Raw genomic sequence first — 23,206 nt, 5'->3', positions numbered from 1 at the left:
CTACACATTCTATACTACCCCATTATCCTGCCTCCTACTACACATTCTATAATACCCCATTATCCTGCCTCCTACTACACATTCTATACTACCCCATTATCCTGCCTCCTACTACACATTCTATAATACCCCATTATCCTGCCTCCTGCTACACATTCTATAATACCCCTTTATCCTGCCTCCTACTACACATTCTATAATACCCCATTATCCTGCCTCCTGCTACACATTCTATAATACCCCTTTATCCTGCCTCCTACTACACATTCTATAATACCCCATTATCCTGCCTCCTACTACACATTCTATAATACCCCATTCTCCTGCCTCCTACTACACATTCTATACTACCCCATTATCCTGCCTCCTACTACACATTCTATACTACCCCATTATCCTGCCTCCTACTACACATTCTATACTACTCCATTATCCTGCCTCCTACTACACATTCTATACTACCCCATTATCCTGCCTCCTACTACACATTCTATACTACCCCATTATCCTGCTTCCTACTACACATTCTGTAATACCCCATTATCCTGCCTCCTACTACACATTCTATACTACCCCATTATCCTGCCTCCTACTACACATTCTATACTACCCCATTATCCTGCCTCCTACTTCACATTCTATAATACCCCATTATCCTGCGTCCTACCACACATTCTATACTACACCATTATCCTGCGTCCTACTACACATTCTATACTACCCCATTATCCTGCCTCCTACTTCACATTCTATAATACCCCATTATCCTGCGTCCTACTACACATTCTATACTACCCCATTATCCTGCGTCCTACCACACATTCTATACTACCCCATTATCCTGCGTCCTACTACACATTCTATACTACCCCATTATCCTGCCTACTGCTACACATTCTATACTACCCCATTATCCTGCATCCTACTACACATTCTATACTACCCCATTATCCTGCCTCCTACTACACATTCTATACTACCCCATTATCCTGTCTCCTACTACACATTCTATACTACCCCATTATCTTGCCTCCTACTACACATTCTATAATACCCCATTATCCTGCCTCCTACTACACATTCTGTAATACCCAATGATTCTGCCTCCTACTACACATTCTGTAATACCCCATTATCCTGCCTCCTACTACACATTCTATACTACCCCATTATCCTGCCTCCTACTACACATTCTATACTACCCCATTATCCTGCCTCCTACTACACATTCTATAATACCCCATTATCCTGCCTCCTACTACACATTCTATACTACCCCATTATCCTGCCTCCTACTACACATTCTATACTACCCCATTATCCTGCCTCCTACTACACATTCTATACTACCCCATTATCCTGCCTCCTACTACACATTCTATAATACCCCATTATCCTGCCTCCTACTACACATTCTATACTACCCCATTATCCTGCCTCCTACTACACATTCTATAATACCCCATAATCCTGCCTCCTACTACACATTCTGTAATACCCAATGATCCTGCCTCCTACTACACATTCTTTACTACCCCATTATCCTGCCTCCTGCTACACATTCTATACTACCCCATTATCCTGCCTCCTACTACACATTCTATAATACCCCTTTATCCTGCCTCCTACTACACATTCTGTAATACCCCATTATCCTGCCTCCTACTACACATTCTATACTACCCCATTATCCTGCCTCCTACTACACATTCTATACTACCCCATTATCCTGCCTCCTACTACACATTCTATACTACCCCATTATCCTGCCTCCTACTACACATTCTATACTACCCCATTATCCTGCCTAGTACTACACATTCTATACTACCTAATTATCCTGCCTCATACTACACATTTTATAATACCCCATTATCCTGCCTCCTACTACACATTCTATACTACCCCATTATCCTGCCTCCTACTACACATTCTATACTACCCCATTATCCTGCCTCCTGCTACACATTCTGTAATACCCCATTATCCTGCCTACTACTACACATTCTATATTACCCCATTATCCTGCCTCCTACTACACATTCTGTAATACCCCATTATCCTGCCTCCTACTACACATTCTATAATACCCCATTATCCTGCCTCCTACTACACATTCTATAATACCCCATTATCCTGCCCCCTACTACACATTCTATACTACCCCATTATCCTGCCTCCTGCTACACATTCTATACTACCCCATTATCCTGCCTCCTACTACACATTCTATACTACCCCATTATCCTGCCTCCTACTACACCTTCTATACTACCCCATTATCCAGCCTCCTACTACACATTCTATACTACCCCATTATCCTGCCTCCTACTACACATTCTATAATACCCCATTATCCTGCCTCATACTACCCATTCTATACTACCCCATTATCCTGCCTCCTACTACACATTCTATAATACCCCATTATCCTGCCTCCTACTACACATTCTATACTACCCAATTATCCTGCCTCATACTACACATTCTATACTACCCCATTATCCTGCCTCCTACTACACATTCTATACTACCCCATTATCCTGCCTCCTGCTACACATTCTATACTACCCCATTATCCTGCCTCCTACTACACATTCTATAATACCCCTTTATCCTGCCTCCTACTACACATTCTGTAATACCCCATTATCCTGCCTCCTACTACACATTCTATACTACCCCATTATCCTGCCTCCTACTACACATTCTATACTACCCCATTATCCTGCCTCCTACTACACATTCTATACTACCCCATTATCCTGCCTCCTACTACACATTCTATACTACCCCATTATCCTGCATCCTACTACACATTCTATACTACCCCATTATCCTGCCTCCTACTACACATTCTATACTACCCCATTATCCTGCCTCCTACTACACATTCTATACTACCCCATTATCCTGCCTCCTACTGCACATTCTATAATACCCCTTTATCCTGCCTCCTACTACATATTCTATAATACCCCATTATCCTGCCTCCTACTACACATTCTATACTACCCCATTATCCTGCCTCCTACTACACATTCTATACTACCCCATTATCCTGCCTCCTACTACACATTCTATACTACCCCATTATCCTGCCTCCTACTACACATTCTATACTACCCCATTATCCTGCCTCCTACTACACATTCTATACTACCCCATTATCCTGCCTCCTACTACACATTCTATACTACCCATTATCCTGCCTCTTACTACACATTCTATACTACCTCATTATCCTGCCTCCTACTACACATTCTATAATACCCCATTATCCTGCCTCCTACTACACATTCTATATTACCCCATCATCCTGCCTCCTACTACACATTCTATAATACCCCATTATCCTGCCTCCTACTACACATTCTATAATACCCCATTATCCTGCCTCCTACTACACATTCTATATTACCCCATTATCCTGCCTCCTACTACACATTCTATAATACCCCATTATCCTGCCTCCTACTACACATTCTGTAATACCCCATTATCCTGCCTCCTACTACACATTCTATAATACCCCATTATCCTGCCTCCTACTACACATTCTACACTACCCCATTATCCTGCCTCCTACTACACATTCTGTAATACCCCATTATCCTGCCTCCTACTACACATTCTATAATACCCCATTATCCTGCCTCCTACTACACATTCTATATTACCCCATTATCCTGCCTCCTACTACACATTCTATAATACCCCATTATCCTGCCTCCTACTACACATTCTGTAATACCCCATTATCCTGCCTCCTACTACACATTCTATATTACCCCATTATCCTGCCTCCTACTACACATTCTATAATACCCCATTATCCTGCCTCCTACTACACATTCTATATTACCCCATTATCTTGCCTCCTACTACACATTCTGTAATACCCCATTATCCTGCCTCCTACTACACATTCTATACTACCCCATTATCCTGCCTCCTACTACACATTCTATAATACCCCTTTATCCTGCCTCCTACTACACATTCTATAATACCCCTTTATCCTGCATCCTACTACACATTCTATACTACCCCATTATCTTGCCTCCTACTACACATTCTGTAATACCCAATGATCCTGCCTCCTACTACACATTCTGTAATACCCCATTATCCTGCCTCATACTACACATTCTATACTACTGCATTATCCTGCCTCCTACTACACATTCTATACTACCCCATTATCCTGCCTCCTACTACACATTCTATACTACCCCATTATCCTGCTTCCTACTACACATTCTGTAATACCCCATTATCCTGCCTCCTACTACACATTCTATACTATCCCATTATCCTGCCTCCTACTACACATTCTATACTACCCCATTATCCTGCCTCCTACTACACATTCTATACTACCCCAGTATCCTGCCTCATACTACACATTCTATACTACCCCATTATCCTGCCTCCTACTACACATTCTATACTACCCCAATATCCTGCCTCTTACTACACATTCTATACTACCCCATTATCCTGCCTCCTACTACACATTCTATACTACCCCATTATCCTGCCTCCTACTTCACATTCTATACTACCCCATTATCCTGCCTCCTACTACACATTCTATAATACCCCATTATCCTGCCTCCTACTACACATTCTATAATACCCCATTATCCTGCCTCATACTACACATTCTATACTACCCCATTATCCTGCGTCCTACTACACATTCTATAATACCCCATTATCCTGCCTCCTACTACACATTCTATAATACCCCATTATCCTGCCTCCTACTACACATTCTATAATACCCCATTATCCTGCCTCATACTACACATTCTATACTACCCCATTATCCTGCCTCCTACTTCACATTCTATACTACCCCATTATCCTGCCTCCTACTACACATTCTATACTACCCCATTATCCTGCCTCCTACTACACATTCTATACTACCCCATTATCCTGCATCCTACTACACATTCTATAATAACCCATTATCCTGCCTCCTACTACACATTATATACTACCCCATTATCCTGCCTCCTACTACACATTCTATACTACCCCATTATCCTGCGTCCTACTACACATTCTATAATACCCCATTATCCTGCTTCCTACTACACATTCTATACTACCCCAATATCCTGCCTCCTACTACACATTCTATACTACCCCAATATCCTGCCTCCTACTACACATTCTATAATACCCCATTATCCTGCCTCCTACTACACATTCTATAATACCCCATTATCCTGCCTCCTATTACACATTCTATAATACCCCATTATCCTGCCTCCTATTACACATTCTATACTACCCCATTATCCTGCCTCATACTACACATTCTATAATACTGCATTATCCTGCCTCCTACTACACATTCTATAATACCCCCATTATCCTGCCTCCTACTACACATTCTATACTACCCCATTATCCTGCTTCCTACTACACATTCTATACTACCCCATTATCCTGCCTCCTACTACACATTCTATACTACCCCATTATCCTGCCTCCTACTACACATTCTATACTACCACATTATCCAGCCTCCTACTACACATTCTATACTACCCCATTATCCTGCCTCCTACTACACATTCTATACTACCCCATTATCCTGCCTCCTACTACACATTCTATACTACCCCATTATCCTGCCTCCTACTACACATTCTATACTACCCCATTATCCTGCCTCCTACTACACATTCTATACTACCCCATTATCCTGCCTCCTACTACACATTCTATACTACCCCATTATCCTGCCTCCTACTACACATTCTATACTACCCCATTATCCTGCCTCCTACTACACATTCTATACTACCCCATTATCCTGCCTCCTACTACACATTCTATATTACACCATTATCCTGCCTCCTACTACACATTCTATACTACCCCATTATCCTGCCTCCTACTACACATTCTATAATACCCCATAATCCTGCCTCCTACTACACATTCTATACTACCATATTATCCTGCCTCATACTACACATTCTATACTACCCCATTATCCTGCGTCCTACTACACATTCTATAATACCCCATTATCCTGCCTCCTACTACACATTCTATAATACCCCATTATCCTGCCTCCTATTACACATTCTATAATACCCCATTATCCTGCCTCCTACTACACATTCTATAATACCCCATTATCCTGCCTCCTACTACACATTCTATAATACCCCATTATCCTGCCTCCTATTACACATTCTATAATACCCCATTATCCTGCCTCCTATTACACATTCTATACTACCCCATTATCCTGCCTCATACTACACATTCTATAATACTGCATTATCCTGCCTCCTACTACACATTCTATAATACCCCCATTATCCTGCCTCCTACTACACATTCTATACTACCCCATTATCCTGCTTCCTACTACACATTCTATACTACCCCATTATCCTGCCTCCTACTACACATTCTATACTACCCCATTATCCTGCCTCCTACTACACATTCTATACTACCACATTATCCTGCCTCCTACTACACATTCTATACTACCCCATTATCCTGCCTCCTACTACACATTCTATACTACCCCATTATCCTGCCTCCTACTACACATTCTATACTACCCCATTATCCTGCCTCCTACTACACATTCTATACTACCCCATTATCCTGCCTCCTACTACACATTCTATACTACCCCATTATCCTGCCTCCTACTACACATTCTATACTACCCCATTATCCTGCCTCCTACTACACATTCTATACTACCCCATTATCCTGCCTCCTACTACACATTCTATACTACCCCATTATCCTGCCTCCTACTACACATTCTATATTACACCATTATCCTGCCTCCTACTACACATTCTATACTACCCCATTATCCGGCCTCCTACTACACATTCTGTAATACCCCATTATCCTGCCTCCTACTACACATTCTATACTACCCCATTATCCGGCCTCCTACTACACATTCTATACTATACTATCATCCTGCCTCCTACTACACATTCTATACTACCCCATTATCCTGCCTCCTACTACACATTCTATAATACCCCATTATCCTGCCTCCTACTACACATTCTATACTACCCCATTATCCTGCCTCCTACTACACATTCTATACTACCTTATTATCCTGCCTCCTACTACACATTCTATACTACCCCATTATCCTGCCTCCTACTACACATTCTATAATACCCCATTATCCTGCCTCCTACTACACATTCTATACTACCTCATTATCCTGCCTCCTACTACACATTCTATAATACCCCATTATCCTGCCTCCTACTACACATTCTATACTACCCCATTATCCTGCCTCCTACTACACATTCTATAATACCCCATAATCCTGCCTCCTACTACACATTATATACTACCATATTATCCTGCCTCATACTACACATTCTATACTACCCCATTATCCTGCGTCCTACTACACATTCTATACTACCCCATTATCCTGCCTCCTACTACACATTCTATACTACCCCATTATCCTGGCTCCTACTACACATTCTATACTACCCCATTATCCTGCCTCCTACTACACATTCTATACTACCCCATTATCCTGCGTCCTACTACACATTCTATACTACCCCATTATCCTGCCTCCTGCTACACATTCTATACTACCCCATTATCCTGCGTCCTACTACACATTCTATACTACCTCATTATCCTGCCTCCTACTACACATTCTATACTACCCCATTATCCTGCCTCATACTACACATTCTATACTACCCCATTATCCTGCCTCCTACTTCACATTCTATACTACCCCATTATCCTGCCTCCTACTACACATTCTATACTACCCCATTATCCTGCCTCCTGCTACACATTCTATACTACCCCATTATCCTGCCTCCTACTACACATTCTATAATACCCCATTATCCTGCCTCCTACTACACATTCTGTAATACCCCATTATCCTGCCTCCTACTACACATTCTATACTACCCCATTATCCTGCCTCCTACTACACATTCTATAATACCCCATTATCCTGCCTCCTACTACACATTCTATACTACCCCATTATCCTGCCTCCTACTACACATTCTATACTACCCCATTATCCTGCCTCCTACTACACATTCTATACTACCTCATTATCCTGCCTCCTACTACACATTCTATACTACCCCATTATCCTGCCTCATACTACACATTCTATACTACCCCATTATCCTGCCTCCTACTACACATTCTATATTACCCCATTATCTTGCCTCCTACTACACATTCTGTAATACCCCATTATCCTGCCTCCTACTACACATTCTATACTACCCCATTATCCTGCCTCCTACTACACATTCTATAATACCCCTTTATCCTGCCTCCTACTACACATTCTATAATACCCCATTATCCTGCCTCCTACTACACATTCTATACTACCCCATTATCCTGCCTCCTACTACACATTCTATATTACCCCATTATCCTGCCTCCTACTACACATTCTATACTACCCCATTATCCTGCCTCCTACTACACATTCTATAATACCCCTTTATCCTGCCTCCTACTACACATTCTATAATACCCCTTTATCCTGCATCCTACTACACATTCTATACTACCCCATTATCCTGCCTCCTACTACACATTCTATAATACCCCTTTATCCTGCCTCCTACTACACATTCTATAATACCCCTTTATCCTGCATCCTACTACACATTCTATACTACCCCATTAATCTGCCTCCTACTACACATTCTATAATACCCCTTTATCCTGCCTCCTACTACACATTCTATAATACCCCTTTATCCTGCATCCTACTACACATTCTATACTACCCCATTATCCTGCCTCCTACTACACATTCTGTAATACCCCATTATCCTGCCTCCTACTACACATTCTATACTACCCCAGTATCCTGCCTCATACTACACATTCTATACTACCCCATTATCCTGCCTCCTACTACACATTCTATACTACCCCAATATCCTGCCTCTTACTACACATTCTATACTACCCCATTATCCTGCCTCCTACTACACATTCTATACTACCCCATTATCCTGCCTCCTACTTCACATTCTATACTACCCCATTATCCTGCCTCCTACTACACATTCTATACTACCCCATTATCCTGCCTCCTATTACACATTCTATACTACCCCATTATCCTGCCTCCTACTACACATTCTATACTACCCCATTGTCCTGCCTCCTACTACACATTCTATAATACCCCATTATCCTGCCTCCTACTACACATTCTATACTACCCCATTATCCTGCCTCCTACTACACATTCTATACTACCCCATTATCCTGCCTCCTACTACACATTCTATAATACCCCTTTATCCTGCCTCCTACTACACATTCTATACTACCCCAATATCCTGCCTCCTACTACACATTCTATAATACCCCATTATCCTGCCTCCTACTACACATTCTATACTACCCCATTATCCTGCCTCCAACTACACATTCTATACTACCCCATTATCCTGCCTCCAACTACACATTCTATACTACCCCATTATCCTGCCTCCAACTACACATTCTATATTACCCCATTATCCTGCCTCCTACTACACATTCTATACTACCCCATTATCCTGCCTCCAACTACACATTCTATAATACCCCATTATCCTGCCTCCTACTACACATTCTATACTACCCCATTATCCTGCCTCCTACTACACATTCTATAATACCCCTTTATCCTGCCTCCTACTACACATTCTATACTACCCCAATATCCTGCCTCCTACTACACATTCTATAATACCCCATGATCCTGCCTCCAACTACACATTCTATACTACCCCATTATCCTGCCTCCAACTACACATTCTATATTACCCCATTATCCTGCCTCCTACTACACATTCTATACTACCCCATTATCCTGCCTCCAACTACACATTCTATACTACCCCATTATCCTGCCTCCTACTACACATTCTATACTACCCCATTATCCTGCCTCCTACTACACATTCTATACTACCCCATTATCCTGCCTCCTACTACACATTCTATAATACCCCATTATCCTGCCTCCTACTACACATTCTATACTACCCCATTATCCTGCCTCCAACTACACATTCTATATTACCCCATTATCCTGCCTCCTACTACACATTCTATACTACCCCATTATCCTGCCTCCTACTACACATTCTATACTACCCCATTATCCTGCCTCCTACTACACATTCTATAATACCCCATTATCCTGCCTCATACTACACATTCTATACTACCCCATTATCCTGCCTCCTACTACACATTCTATATTACCCCATTATCCTGCCTCCTACTACACATTCTATACTACCCCATTATCCTGCCTCCTACTACACATTATATACTACCCCATTATCCTGCCTCCTACTACACATTCTATACTACCCCATTATCCTGCCTCCTACTACACATTCTATAATACCCCATTATCCTGCCTCCTACTACACATTCTATAATACCCCATTATCCTGCCTCCTGCTACACATTCTATACTACCCCATTATCCTGCCTCCTACTACACATTCTATACTACCCTATTATCCTGCCTCCTACTACACATTCTATACTACCCCATTATCCTGCCTCCTACTACACATTCTATACTACCTCATTATCCTGCCTCCTACTACACATTCTATACTACCCCATTATCCTGCCTCATACTACACATTCTATACTACCCCATTATCCTGCCCCCTACTACACATTCTATAATACCCCATTATCCTGCCTCCTACTACACATTCTATACTACCCCATTATCCTGCCTCCTACTACACATTCTATACTACCCCATTATCCTGCCTCCTACTACACATTCTATACTACCCCATTATCCTGCCTCCTACTACACATTCTATACTACCCCATTATCCTGCCTCCTACTACACATTCTATACTACCCCATTATCCTGCCTCCTACTACACATTCTATACTACCCCATTATCCTGCCTCCTACTACACATTCTATATTACACCATTATCCTGCCTCCTACTACACATTCTATACTACCCCATTATCCGGCCTCCTACTACACATTCTGTAATACCCCATTATCCTGCCTCCTACTACACATTCTATACTACCCCATTATCCGGCCTCCTACTACACATTCTATACTATACTATCATCCTGCCTCCTACTACACATTCTATACTACCCCATTATCCTGCCTCCTACTACACATTCTATAATACCCCATTATCCTGCCTCCTACTACACATTCTATACTACCCCATTATCCTGCCTCCTACTACACATTCTATACTACCTCATTATCCTGCCTCCTACTACACATTCTATACTACCCCATTATCCTGCCTCCTACTACACATTCTATAATACCCCATTATCCTGCCTCCTACTACACATTCTATACTACCTCATTATCCTGCCTCCTACTACACATTCTATAATACCCCATTATCCTGCCTCCTACTACACATTCTATACTACCCCATTATCCTGCCTCCTACTACACATTCTATAATACCCCATAATCCTGCCTCCTACTACACATTCTATACTACCATATTATCCTGCCTCATACTACACATTCTATACTACCCCATTATCCTGCGTCCTACTACACATTCTATACTACCCCATTATCCTGCCTCCTACTACACATTCTATACTACCCCATTATCCTGGCTCCTACTACACATTCTATACTACCCCATTATCCTGCCTCCTACTACACATTCTATACTACCCCATTATCCTGCGTCCTACTACACATTCTATACTACCCCATTATCCTGCCTCCTGCTACACATTCTATACTACCCCATTATCCTGCGTCCTACTACACATTCTATACTACCCCATTATCCTGCCTCCTGCTACACATTCTATACTACCTCATTATCCTGCTTCCTACTACACATTCTATACTACCCCATTATCCTGCCTCCTACTACACATTCTATAATACCCCATTATCCTGCCTCCTACTACACATTCTATACTACCTCATTATCCTGCCTCCTACTACACATTCTATACTACCCCATTATCCTGCCTCATACTACACATTCTATACTACCCCATTATCCTGCCTCCTACTACACATTCTATACTACCCCATTATCCTGCCTCCTACTACACATTCTATACTACCCCATTATCCTGCCTCCTGCTACACATTCTATACTACCCCATTATCCTGCCTCCTACTACACATTCTATAATACCCCATTATCCTGCCTCCTACTACACATTCTGTAATACCCCATTATCCTGCCTCCTACTACACATTCTATACTACCCCATTATCCTGCCTCCTACTACACATTCTATAATACCCCATTATCCTGCCTCCTACTACACATTCTATACTACCCCATTATCCTGCCTCCTACTACACATTCTATACTACCCCATTATCCTGCCTCCTACTACACATTCTATACTACCTCATTATCCTGCCTCCTACTACACATTCTATACTACCCCATTATCCTGCCTCATACTACACATTCTATACTACCCCATTATCCTGCCTCCTACTACACATTCTATATTACCCCATTATCTTGCCTCCTACTACACATTCTGTAATACCCCATTATCCTGCCTCCTACTACACATTCTATACTACCCCATTATCCTGCCTCCTACTACACATTCTATAATACCCCTTTATCCTGCCTCCTACTACACATTCTATAATACCCCATTATCCTGCCTCCTACTACACATTCTATACTACCCCATTATCCTGCCTCCTACTACACATTCTATATTACCCCATTATCCTGCCTCCTACTACACATTCTATACTACCCCATTATCCTGCCTCCTACTACACATTCTATACTACCCCATTATCCTGCCTCCTACTACACATTCTGTAATACCCCATTATCCTGCCTCCTACTACACATTCTATACTACCCCAGTATCCTGCCTCATACTACACATTCTATACTACCCCATTATCCTGCCTCCTACTACACATTCTATACTACCCCAATATCCTGCCTCTTACTACACATTCTATACTACCCCATTATCCTGCCTCCTACTACACATTCTATACTACCCCATTATCCTGCCTCCTACTTCACATTCTATACTACCCCATTATCCTGCCTCCTACTACACATTCTATAATACCCCATTATCCTGTATCCTACTACACATTCTATACTACCCCATTATCCTGCCTCCTACTTCACATTCTATACTACCCCATTATCCTGCCTCCTACTACACATTCTATACTACCCCATTATCCTGCCTACTACTACACATTCTATACTACCCCATTATCCTGCCTCCTATTACACATTCTATACTACCCCATTATCCTGCCTCCTACTACACATTCTATACTACCCCATTATCCTGCCTCCTACTACACATTCTATAATACCCCATTATCCTGCCTCCTACTACACATTCTATACTACCCCATTATCCTGCCTCCTACTACACATTCTATACTACCCCATTATCCTGCCTCCTACTACACATTCTATAATACCCCTTTATCCTGCCTCCTACTACACATTCTATACTACCCCAATATCCTGCCTCCTACTACACATTCTATAATACCCCATTATCCTGCCTCCTACTACACATTCTATACTACCCCATTATCCTGCCTCCAACTACACATTCTATACTACCCCATTATCCTGCCTCCAACTACACATTCTATACTACCCCATTATCCTGCCTCCAACTACACATTCTATATTACCCCATTATCCTGCCTCCTACTACACATTCTATACTACCCCATTATCCTGCCTCCAACTACACATTCTATACTACCCCATTATCCTGCCTCCTACTACACATTCTATACTACCCCATTATCCTGCCTCCTACTACACATTCTATAATACCCCTTTATCCTGCCTCCTACTACACATTCTATACTACCCCAATATCCTGCCTCCTACTACACATTCTATAATACCCCATTATCCTGCCTCCTACTACACATTCTATACTACCCCATTATCCTGCCTCCAACTACACATTCTATACTACCCCATTATCCTGCCTCCAACTACACATTCTATACTACCCCATTATCCTGCCTCCAACTACACATTCTATATTACCCCATTATCCTGCCTCCTACTACACATTCTATACTACCCCATTATCCTGCCTCCAACTACACATTCTATACTACCCCATTATCCTGCCTCCTACTACACATTCTATACTACCCCATTATCCTGCCTCCTACTACACATTCTATACTACCCCATTATCCTGCCTCCTACTACACATTCTATAATACCCCATTATCCTGCCTCCTACTACACATTCTATACTACCCCATTATCCTGCCTCCAACTACACATTCTATATTACCCCATTATCCTGCCTCCTACTACACATTCTATACTACCCCATTATCCTGCCTCCTACTACACATTCTACACTACCCCATTATCCTGCCTCCTACTACACATTCTATACTACCCCATTATCCTGCCTCCTACTACACATTCTATAATACCCCATTATCCTGCCTCATACTACACATTCTATACTACCCCATTATCCTGCCTCCTACTACACATTCTATATTACCCCATTATCCTGCCTCCTACTACACATTCTATACTACCCCATTATCCTGCCTCCTACTACACATTATATACTACCCCATTATCCTGCCTCCTACTACACATTCTATACTACCCCATTATCCTGCCTCCTACTACACATTCTATAATACCCCATTATCCTGCCTCCTACTACACATTCTATAATACCCCATTATCCTGCCTCCTGCTACACATTCTATACTACCCCATTATCCTGCCTCCTACTACACATTCTATACTACCCCATTATCCTGCCTCCTACTACACATTCTATACTACCCCATTATCCTGCCTCCTACTACACATTCTATACTACCTCATTATCCTGCCTCCTACTACACATTCTATACTACCCCATTATCCTGCCTCATACTACACATTCTATACTACCCCATTATCCTGCCTCCTACTACACATTCTATAATACCCCATTATCCTGCCTTCTACTACACATTCTATACTACCCCATTATCCTGCCTCCTACTACACATTCTATACTACCCCATTATCCTACCTCCTACTACACATTCTATACTACCCCATTATCCTGCCTCCAACTACACATTCTATATTACCCCATTATCCTGCCTCCTACTACACATTCTATACTACCCCATTATCCTGCCTCCAACTACACATTCTATACTACCCCATTATCCTGCCTCCTACTACACATTCTATACTACCTCATTATCCTGCCTCCTACTACACATTCTATAATACCCCATTATCCTGCCTCCTACTACACATTCTATACTACCCCATTATCCTGCCTCCTACTACACATTCTATACTACCCCATTATCCTGCCTCCTACTACACATTCTATACTACCCCATTATCCTGCCTCCAACTACACATTCTATACTACCCCATTATCCTGCCTCCAACTACACATTCTATACTACCCCATTATCCTGCCTCCTACTACACATTCTATACTACCCCATTATCCTGCCTCCAACTACACATTCTATACTACCCCATTATCCTGCCTCCTACTACACATTCTATAATACCCCATTATCCTGCCTCCAACTACACATTCTATATTACCCCATTATCCTGCCTCCTACTACACATTCTATACTACCCCATTATCCTGCCTCCTACTACACATTCTATACTACCCCATTATCCTGCCTCCTACTACACATTCTATACTACCCCATTATCCTGCCTCCTACTACACATTCTATACTACCCCATTATCCTGCCTCCTACTACACATTCTATACTACCCCATTATCCTGCATCCTACTACACATTCTATACTACCCCATTATCCTGCCTCCTACTACACATTCTATAATACCCCATTATCCTGCCTCCTACTACACATTCTATACTACCCCATTATCCTGCTGTATATGGAGGGTTTATATTAATATTTATAGTTATAAACTAGAATGTATGGTGAGAGAATGTCTCGATGAAAGTTATACAAGTTACCAGGGTAATGGGTCTGTGATCTGTGCAACATCTTACTTTGGAGAAGAGTCATATGATGTCCCATCCACCCATTTCCAGCTGCCGTCCTGATCCGTGAGACCGATCCAAGTTCTTATGTCCCGGGTCATCCGGCCTATAAATTCCTTTATGAATGGTAGAAATAGAGGTTAGAAAATGTACATTTCACTGCATTCTATATACATTCTGCAGTAGCCGGGCACCAGGGGCGTTTCTACAGAGGAGGGGGCCTGTGTGCTCCTCTGAGTGGGCCCCCTCCTCTGAACGGCGCTGTAGACTCCGGCAATGTGTCGGAGCCTACTGCGCATGCGCACGTCTCTGGAAACATGGCGCCCGCCATGATCCGGAGACCAATTTGGCTACCACGCATGCGCGGCGGCCATTTTGGTGGCGATTTCCGCCGCGGACGTTGCGCCCGCTGCTGGACTCCGGTTAGGTAAGTATTTAAATGGGTGCAATGTGTGCGGTGTGGGCCTTCTCTGGCCCCAGGGGCACCGCACCCGTTATAGAAACACCAATGCCGGGCACTCTAACAAAAAATGTCCCCAAATCTCAAATTATATTTATCTATTAACGCATCTGTACTCTGCTCTCCCACAGTTACTTATACACCCATCCAGGGCCGGTGCAAGGTTTCTAGGCGCCCTAGGCAAAGCTACACAATACCGCCCCTGCCCCCTCCCCCCTTTCGGAAACCCAGCGTGCGGGTCTTAGTACATACGGGAAATGTGGATAAAACCTCCAAAATTAGGTTTTTACCACATTTTCCCATTAGTACATCCCGCAGGTTGGGTATGGTATACTGGCTGTAAGGATGCCGTTGGTCAGAATACCGATCCCAGCATTTAGACGGGCTAAAACCTGACAGGGGAGTTTAGGTAAGAGAACCCTAATCCTCCCCATAACTTTCTCTCCCTGCAGCCTAAGCCTGACCCTAATCTCTCCACCAGCATCCTAACCCTATCCCTCCATTCCCACAGCCTAACCCTCACCTCCGCCTCCTGCAGCCTAACCTTAATCCACCCCAGTGGCGGAACTAGCGAGTGGTGGGCCGAGGTGCGACAAAATGCTTTGCCCCCCCCCCCCCCCCCCACACACACACACATCCCATCCAAGTCCACCCCCTCACCCCTGGAGAAGATCTGGTGAGGGGGACCTGCTCAGGGCCAGAGAAATGGATTACTAGCAACAGTGCCGTAACTAGACATTTTAGCACTGTGTGCAAGAAACGGCATCGGAGCCCCACCCCTGCATGCAAAACAGGGGCAGTGTGGCCACAAAATACTACCAATTCATAAAACGGTGCACAGTAGTCTCCATTATTCAAATTACACTGCACAGTAGCACCACTACATCAGGTAGAGCCCCTTTTACACCTTACAGCGGACAGATTCCTCTTTTTACACATAACGGCAGACAGCGTGCACTTTTTACACATAACGGCAGACAGCGTCCCCTTTTTACACATAACGGCAGACAGCGTCCCCTTTTTACACATAACGGCAGACAGCGTCCCCTTTTTACATATAACGGCAGACAGCGTGCCCTTGTTACACATAGCGGCAGACAGGGTACACTTTTTACACATAACGGCAGACAGCGTGCCCTTGTTAAACATAGCTGCAGACAGCGTCCCCTTTTTACACATTACGGCAGACAGCGTACACGTTTTACACATAACGGCAGACAGCGTACACTTTTTACACATTACGGCAGACAGCGTCCCCTTTTTACATATAACGGCAGACAGCGTGCCCTTGTTACACATAGCGGCAGACAGGGTACACTTTTTACACATAACGGCAGACAGCGTGCCCTTGTTAAACATAGCTGCAGACAGCGTCCCCTTTTTACACATTACGGCAGACAGCGTACACTTTTTACACATTACGGCAGACAGCGTCCCCTTTTTACATATAACGGCAGACAGCGTGCCCTTGTTACACATAGCGGCAGACAGGGTACACTTTTTACACATAACGGCAGACAGCGTGCCCTTGTTAAACATAGCTGCAGACAGCGTCCCCTTTTTACACATTACGGCAGACAGCGTACACGTTTTACACATAACGGCAGACAGCGTACACTTTTTACACATTACGGCAGACTGCGTGCCCTTGTTACACATTACCGCAGACAGCGTCCCCCTTTTTACACATAGCGGCAGGCAGATTCCCCATTTTTACACATAGCGGCAGGCAGTCCCCCCTTTTTACACATTGCGGCAGGCAGATTCCCCCTTTTTACACATAGCGGCAGGCAGATTCCCCAGTTTTACACATTGCGGCAGGCAGTTCCCCCTTTTTACACATTACGGCAGGCAGATTCCCCATTTTAGCACATTGCGGCAGGCAGATTCCCCAGTTTTACACAGTGCGGCAGGCAGATTCCCCCTTTTTACACATTACGGCAGGCAGATTCCCCATTTTAGCACATTACGGCAGGCAGATTCCCCAGTTTTACACAGTGCGGCAGGCAGATTCCCCAGTTTTACACATTGCGGCAGGCAGATTACCCCTTTTTACACATTGCGACAGGCAGATTCCCCCTTTTTATACATAGCGGCAGGCAGTCCCCCATTTTTACACATAGCGGCAGACAGGGTACACTTTTTACACATAACGGCAGACAGCGTGCCCTTGTTAAACATAGCTGCAGACAGCGTCCCCTTTTTACACATTACGGCAGACAGCGTACACGTTTTACACATAACGGCAGACAGCGTACACTTTTTACACATTACGGCAGACTGCGTGCCCTTGTTACACATTACCGCAGACAGCGTCCCCCTTTTTACACATAGCGGCAGGCAGATTCCCCATTTTTACACATAGCGGCAGGCAGTCCCCCCTTTTTACACATTGCGGCAGGCAGATTCCCCCTTTTTACACATAGCGGCAGGCAGATTCCCCAGTTTTACACATTGCGGCAGGCAGTTCCCCCTTTTTACACATTACGGCAGGCAGATTCCCCATTTTAGCACATTGCGGCAGGCAGATTCCCCAGTTTTACACAGTGCGGCAGGCAGATTCCCCCTTTTTACACATTACGGCAGGCAGATTCCCCATTTTAGCACATTACGGCAGGCAGATTCCCCAGTTTTACACAGTGCGGCAGGCAGATTCCCCAGTTTTACACATTGCGGCAGGCAGATTACCCCTTTTTACACATTGCGACAGGCAGATTCCCCCTTTTTATACATAGCGGCAGGCAGTCCCCCATTTTTACACATAGTGGCAGGCAGTCCCAAGAAAGAAAGAAAGAAAGAAAGAAAGAAAGACAGAAAGAAAGAAAGAAAGAAAGAAAGAAAGAAAGAAAGAAGAATTATACTTACCCTCTCCGCTGGTCAGGCTCTTTGGTGCAGCGTCAGACGATTCCCGGGCAGTAGAGAAGGAGGAGGAGGGAGGTGAAGAAGGGAGCCGCAGCAGCGCTGTGTTATTGGTGGAGGCGCTGCTGCTGCTGCCCCTCTGCTTCACTATAGGCTGTTCTCGGAAGACAGCCTATAGTGAAGCAGAGGGGCAGCAGCAGCAGCAGCGCCTCCACCAGTAACAAAGCGCTGCTGCGGCTCCCTCCTTCACCTTCCTCCTCCTCCTTCCCCCGTCCGTGCCGCTGCTCCTCTCCGCTCCGGGCGGCTGTGCGCTGTGGGCAGCGGTTGCCCGCAGTGCACAGCGGCATGTAATGAGTCAGTTTGACTCATGACATGCTTGGGCCCCTGGACAGAGGCGGACCAGTTGAACGCACTGCTTGCACTGCCGGTAGTTCCGCCTCTGATCCCCCCACCCCCTGCAGCCTAACTGTAACCAAACTTTCGTTCGGGATCCCAGCTGTTGGGATACTGCTGTTGGCATTTTGACCACTGTCAGGATTCCGCAGGTGGCATTTGGTCCGCCAGGATGCTGAATGCTGGGATCCCAGCTACATCCCCATCCCACCCAGTGGGCTGACTCTTAGTGGGAACTCCAGGACAGGACAGGTTGCTGCTGTAATGCTGCAGGTGTACCCAGGGTGTGCAAGAACCGCTAACCCAGGGCTGGATTAAGCCTTTGGGAGGCCATAGAGCACTAAAGACAGGAGGGCCCTCTCCGTCATGTCAGCATCACATCCTTGGCTTTGCCTATCAGTCACCTTTCCAGAGCTTTGAGCATTTGGAAAACTTACCTACGTGAAGCAGGGCAGGGAGTACATACTGCTGGATGTGTAGACTACAGTAAGTGTAATGTGGCCAGGGAGAGAGAGGGAACAGAATCACATGTTGCTGCTAGTCATTACTACATGAATGTTCAGCACCCCTCTCACCCCTGGCTTGGTCTGGCTTGTGCCTCCTTATGCTTAGCCCAGTACCATGCTGGGAGCTGGCTGCACACAGTAATAACTTTGTAGACACTTTGCACTGCATTCCTCCCCCACCACCTACGAGTCTACGACCTCCGTTCACACTCACAGCACAGCCTAATAAATCATGCAGAGAGGGGCTGCCGCTGATCTCCGTAGATCACTGGGGAGGAGGTGTGTACAGTGGCATCTTCACATGCTTAGTGCTGGACTGCAATCACTGTGAGAGGATCAAGGACGGGCTTTGCTAGGGAGGAAGTAGAGGGGTCGAACCCTCCAATCGACCCTGCCTGCGCCCCCTCACATCCCCCCTCCCGTCAGTTACTGTTTATTTACCATTCGTGTTCGGGAGGGGGGCGAGGACTGCAGAGAGGAGCAGACAGTTACATAAGAAGAGGCAGCTGCCAGGTAATATGCACTTACATTGTGTCAGTGCTGCTGTGTGTGCCGGCTGATAACAGGGGGCGGCTCGGCTATGGCATCCCAGCTCCGCTCCTCATCTCTTAAAGAAGAGGAGGAGCTGAGCTAAGACAGTAATGTAGGAACATCATCGGCAGCGTGCAGTACCGCCCTCCAGTGGCCGGCGCTCATAGGCAGCTGCCTAAAGCTGCCTAGTGGTAGCGCCGGCCCTGCACCCATCTCTGTACTCTGCTCTCCCACAGTTACTTATACATCCGTCTCTGTACTCTGCTCTCCCACAGTTACTCATACACCCGTCTCTGTATTCTGCTCCCACAGTTACTTATACACCCGTCTCTGTATTCTGCTCTCCCACAGTTACTCATACACCCGTCTCTGTATTCTGCTCTCCCACAGTTACTTATACACCCGTCTCTGTACTCTGCTCTCCCACAGTTACTTATACACCCGTCTCTGTACTCTGCTCTCCCACAGTTACTTATACATCCGTCTCTGTACTCTGCTCTCCCACAGTTACTTATACACCCGTCTCTGTACTCTGCTCTCCCACAGTTACTTATACACCCGTCTCTGTACTCTGCTCTCCCACAGTTACTTATACACCCGTCTCTGTACTCTGCTCTCCCACAGTTACTTATACACTCGTCTCTGTACTCTGCTCTCCCACAGTTACTTATACACTCGTCTCTGTACTCTGCTCTCCCACAGTTACTTATACATCCGTCTCTGTACTCTGACCTCCCACAGTTACTTATACACCCGTCTCTGTACTCTGACCTCCCACAGTTACTTATACACCCGTCTCTGTACTCTGCTCTCCCACAGTTACTTATACATCCGTCTCTGTACTCTGCTCTCCCACAGTTACTCATACACCCGTCTCTGTATTCTGCTCTCCCACAGTTACTTATACACCCGTCTCTGTACTCTGCTCTCCCACAGTTACTTATACACCCGTCTCTGTACTCTGCTCTCCCACAGTTACTTATACATCCGTCTCTGTACTCTGCTCTCCCACAGTTACTTATACACCCGTCTCTGTACTCTGCTCTCCCACAGTTACTTATACACCCGTCTCTGTACTCTGCTCTCCCACAGTTACTTATACACCCGTCTCTGTACTCTGCTCTCCCACAGTTACTTATACACTCGTCTCTGTACTCTGCTCTCCCACAGTTACTTATACACTCGTCTCTGTACTCTGCTCTCCCACAGTTACTTATACATCCGTCTCTGTACGCTGCTCTCCCACAGTTACTTATACACCCGTCTCTGTACTCTGCTCTCCCACAGTTACTTATACACCCGTCTCTGTACTCTGCTCTCCCACAGTTACTTATACACCCGTCTCTGTACTCTGCTCTCCCACAGTTACTTATACACCCGTCTCTGTACTCTGCTCTCCCACAGTTACTTATACATCCGTCTCTGTACGCTGCTCTCCCACAGTTACTTATACACCCGTCTCTGTACTCTGCTCTCCCACAGTTACTTATACACCCGTCTCTGTACTCTGCTCTCCCACAGTTACTTATACACCCGTCTCTGTACTCTGCTCTCCCACAGTTACTTATACACCCGTCTCTGTACTCTGCTCTCCCACAGTTACTTATACACCCGTCTCTGTACTCTGCTCTCCCACAGTTACTTATACACCTGTCACTGTACTCTGCTCTCCCACAGTTACTTATACACCCGTCTCTGTACTCTCTGCTCTCCCACAGTTACTTATACACCTGTGTCTGTACTCTGCTCTCCCACAGTTACTTATACACCCGTCTCTGTACTCTGCTCTCCCACAGTTACTTATACACCCGTCTCTGTGCTCTGCTCTCCCACAGTTACTTATACACCCGTCTCTGTACTCTGCTCTCCCACAGTTACTTATACACCCGTCTCTGTACTCTGCTCTCCCACAGTTACTTATACACCCGTCTCTGTACTCTGCTCTCCCACAGTTACTTATACACCCGTCTCTGTACTCTGCTCTCCCACAGTTACTTATACACCCGTCTCTGTACTCTGCTCTCCCACAGTTACTCATACACCCGTCTCTGTACTCTGCTCTCCCACAGTTACTTATACACCCGTCTCTGTACTCTGACCTCCCACAGTTACTTATACACCCGTCTCTGTACTCTGCTCTCCCACAGTTACTTATACACCTGTCACTGTACTCTGCTCTCCCACAGTTACTTATACACTCGTCTCTGTACTCTGCTCTCCCACAGTTACTTATACACCCGTCTCTGTACTCTGCTCTCCCACAGTTACTTATACACCCATCTCTGTACTCTGCTCTCCCACAGTTACTTATACACCCGTCTCTGTACTCTGCTCTCCCACAGTTACTTATACACCCGTCTCTGT

General features: G+C 44.8%; 1 protein-coding gene across 2 annotated transcripts in view; it reads right to left on the bottom strand.

Annotated features, from left to right (window-relative positions):
* Positions 1-23,206, bottom strand: part of LOC134985596 (asialoglycoprotein receptor 1-like) — a 231,019-nt gene that overhangs the window by 54,364 nt on the left and 153,449 nt on the right. For both annotated transcript variants that reach the window (XM_063950412.1, XM_063950413.1), the window contains exon 9: positions 16,103-16,209. In XM_063950412.1, coding sequence (XP_063806482.1) covers positions 16,103-16,209 — 107 coding nt within the window. The remainder of the gene's footprint in view (positions 1-16,102; positions 16,210-23,206) is intronic.

The sequence above is a fragment of the Pseudophryne corroboree genome, assembly GCF_028390025.1.
Source record: "Pseudophryne corroboree isolate aPseCor3 chromosome 6 unlocalized genomic scaffold, aPseCor3.hap2 SUPER_6_unloc_1, whole genome shotgun sequence".
Taxonomy (NCBI): domain Eukaryota; kingdom Metazoa; phylum Chordata; class Amphibia; order Anura; family Myobatrachidae; genus Pseudophryne; species Pseudophryne corroboree.
The sequence above is the reverse complement of the archived record's forward strand: the minus strand, read 5'-3'. Positions and strand labels throughout refer to the sequence as shown.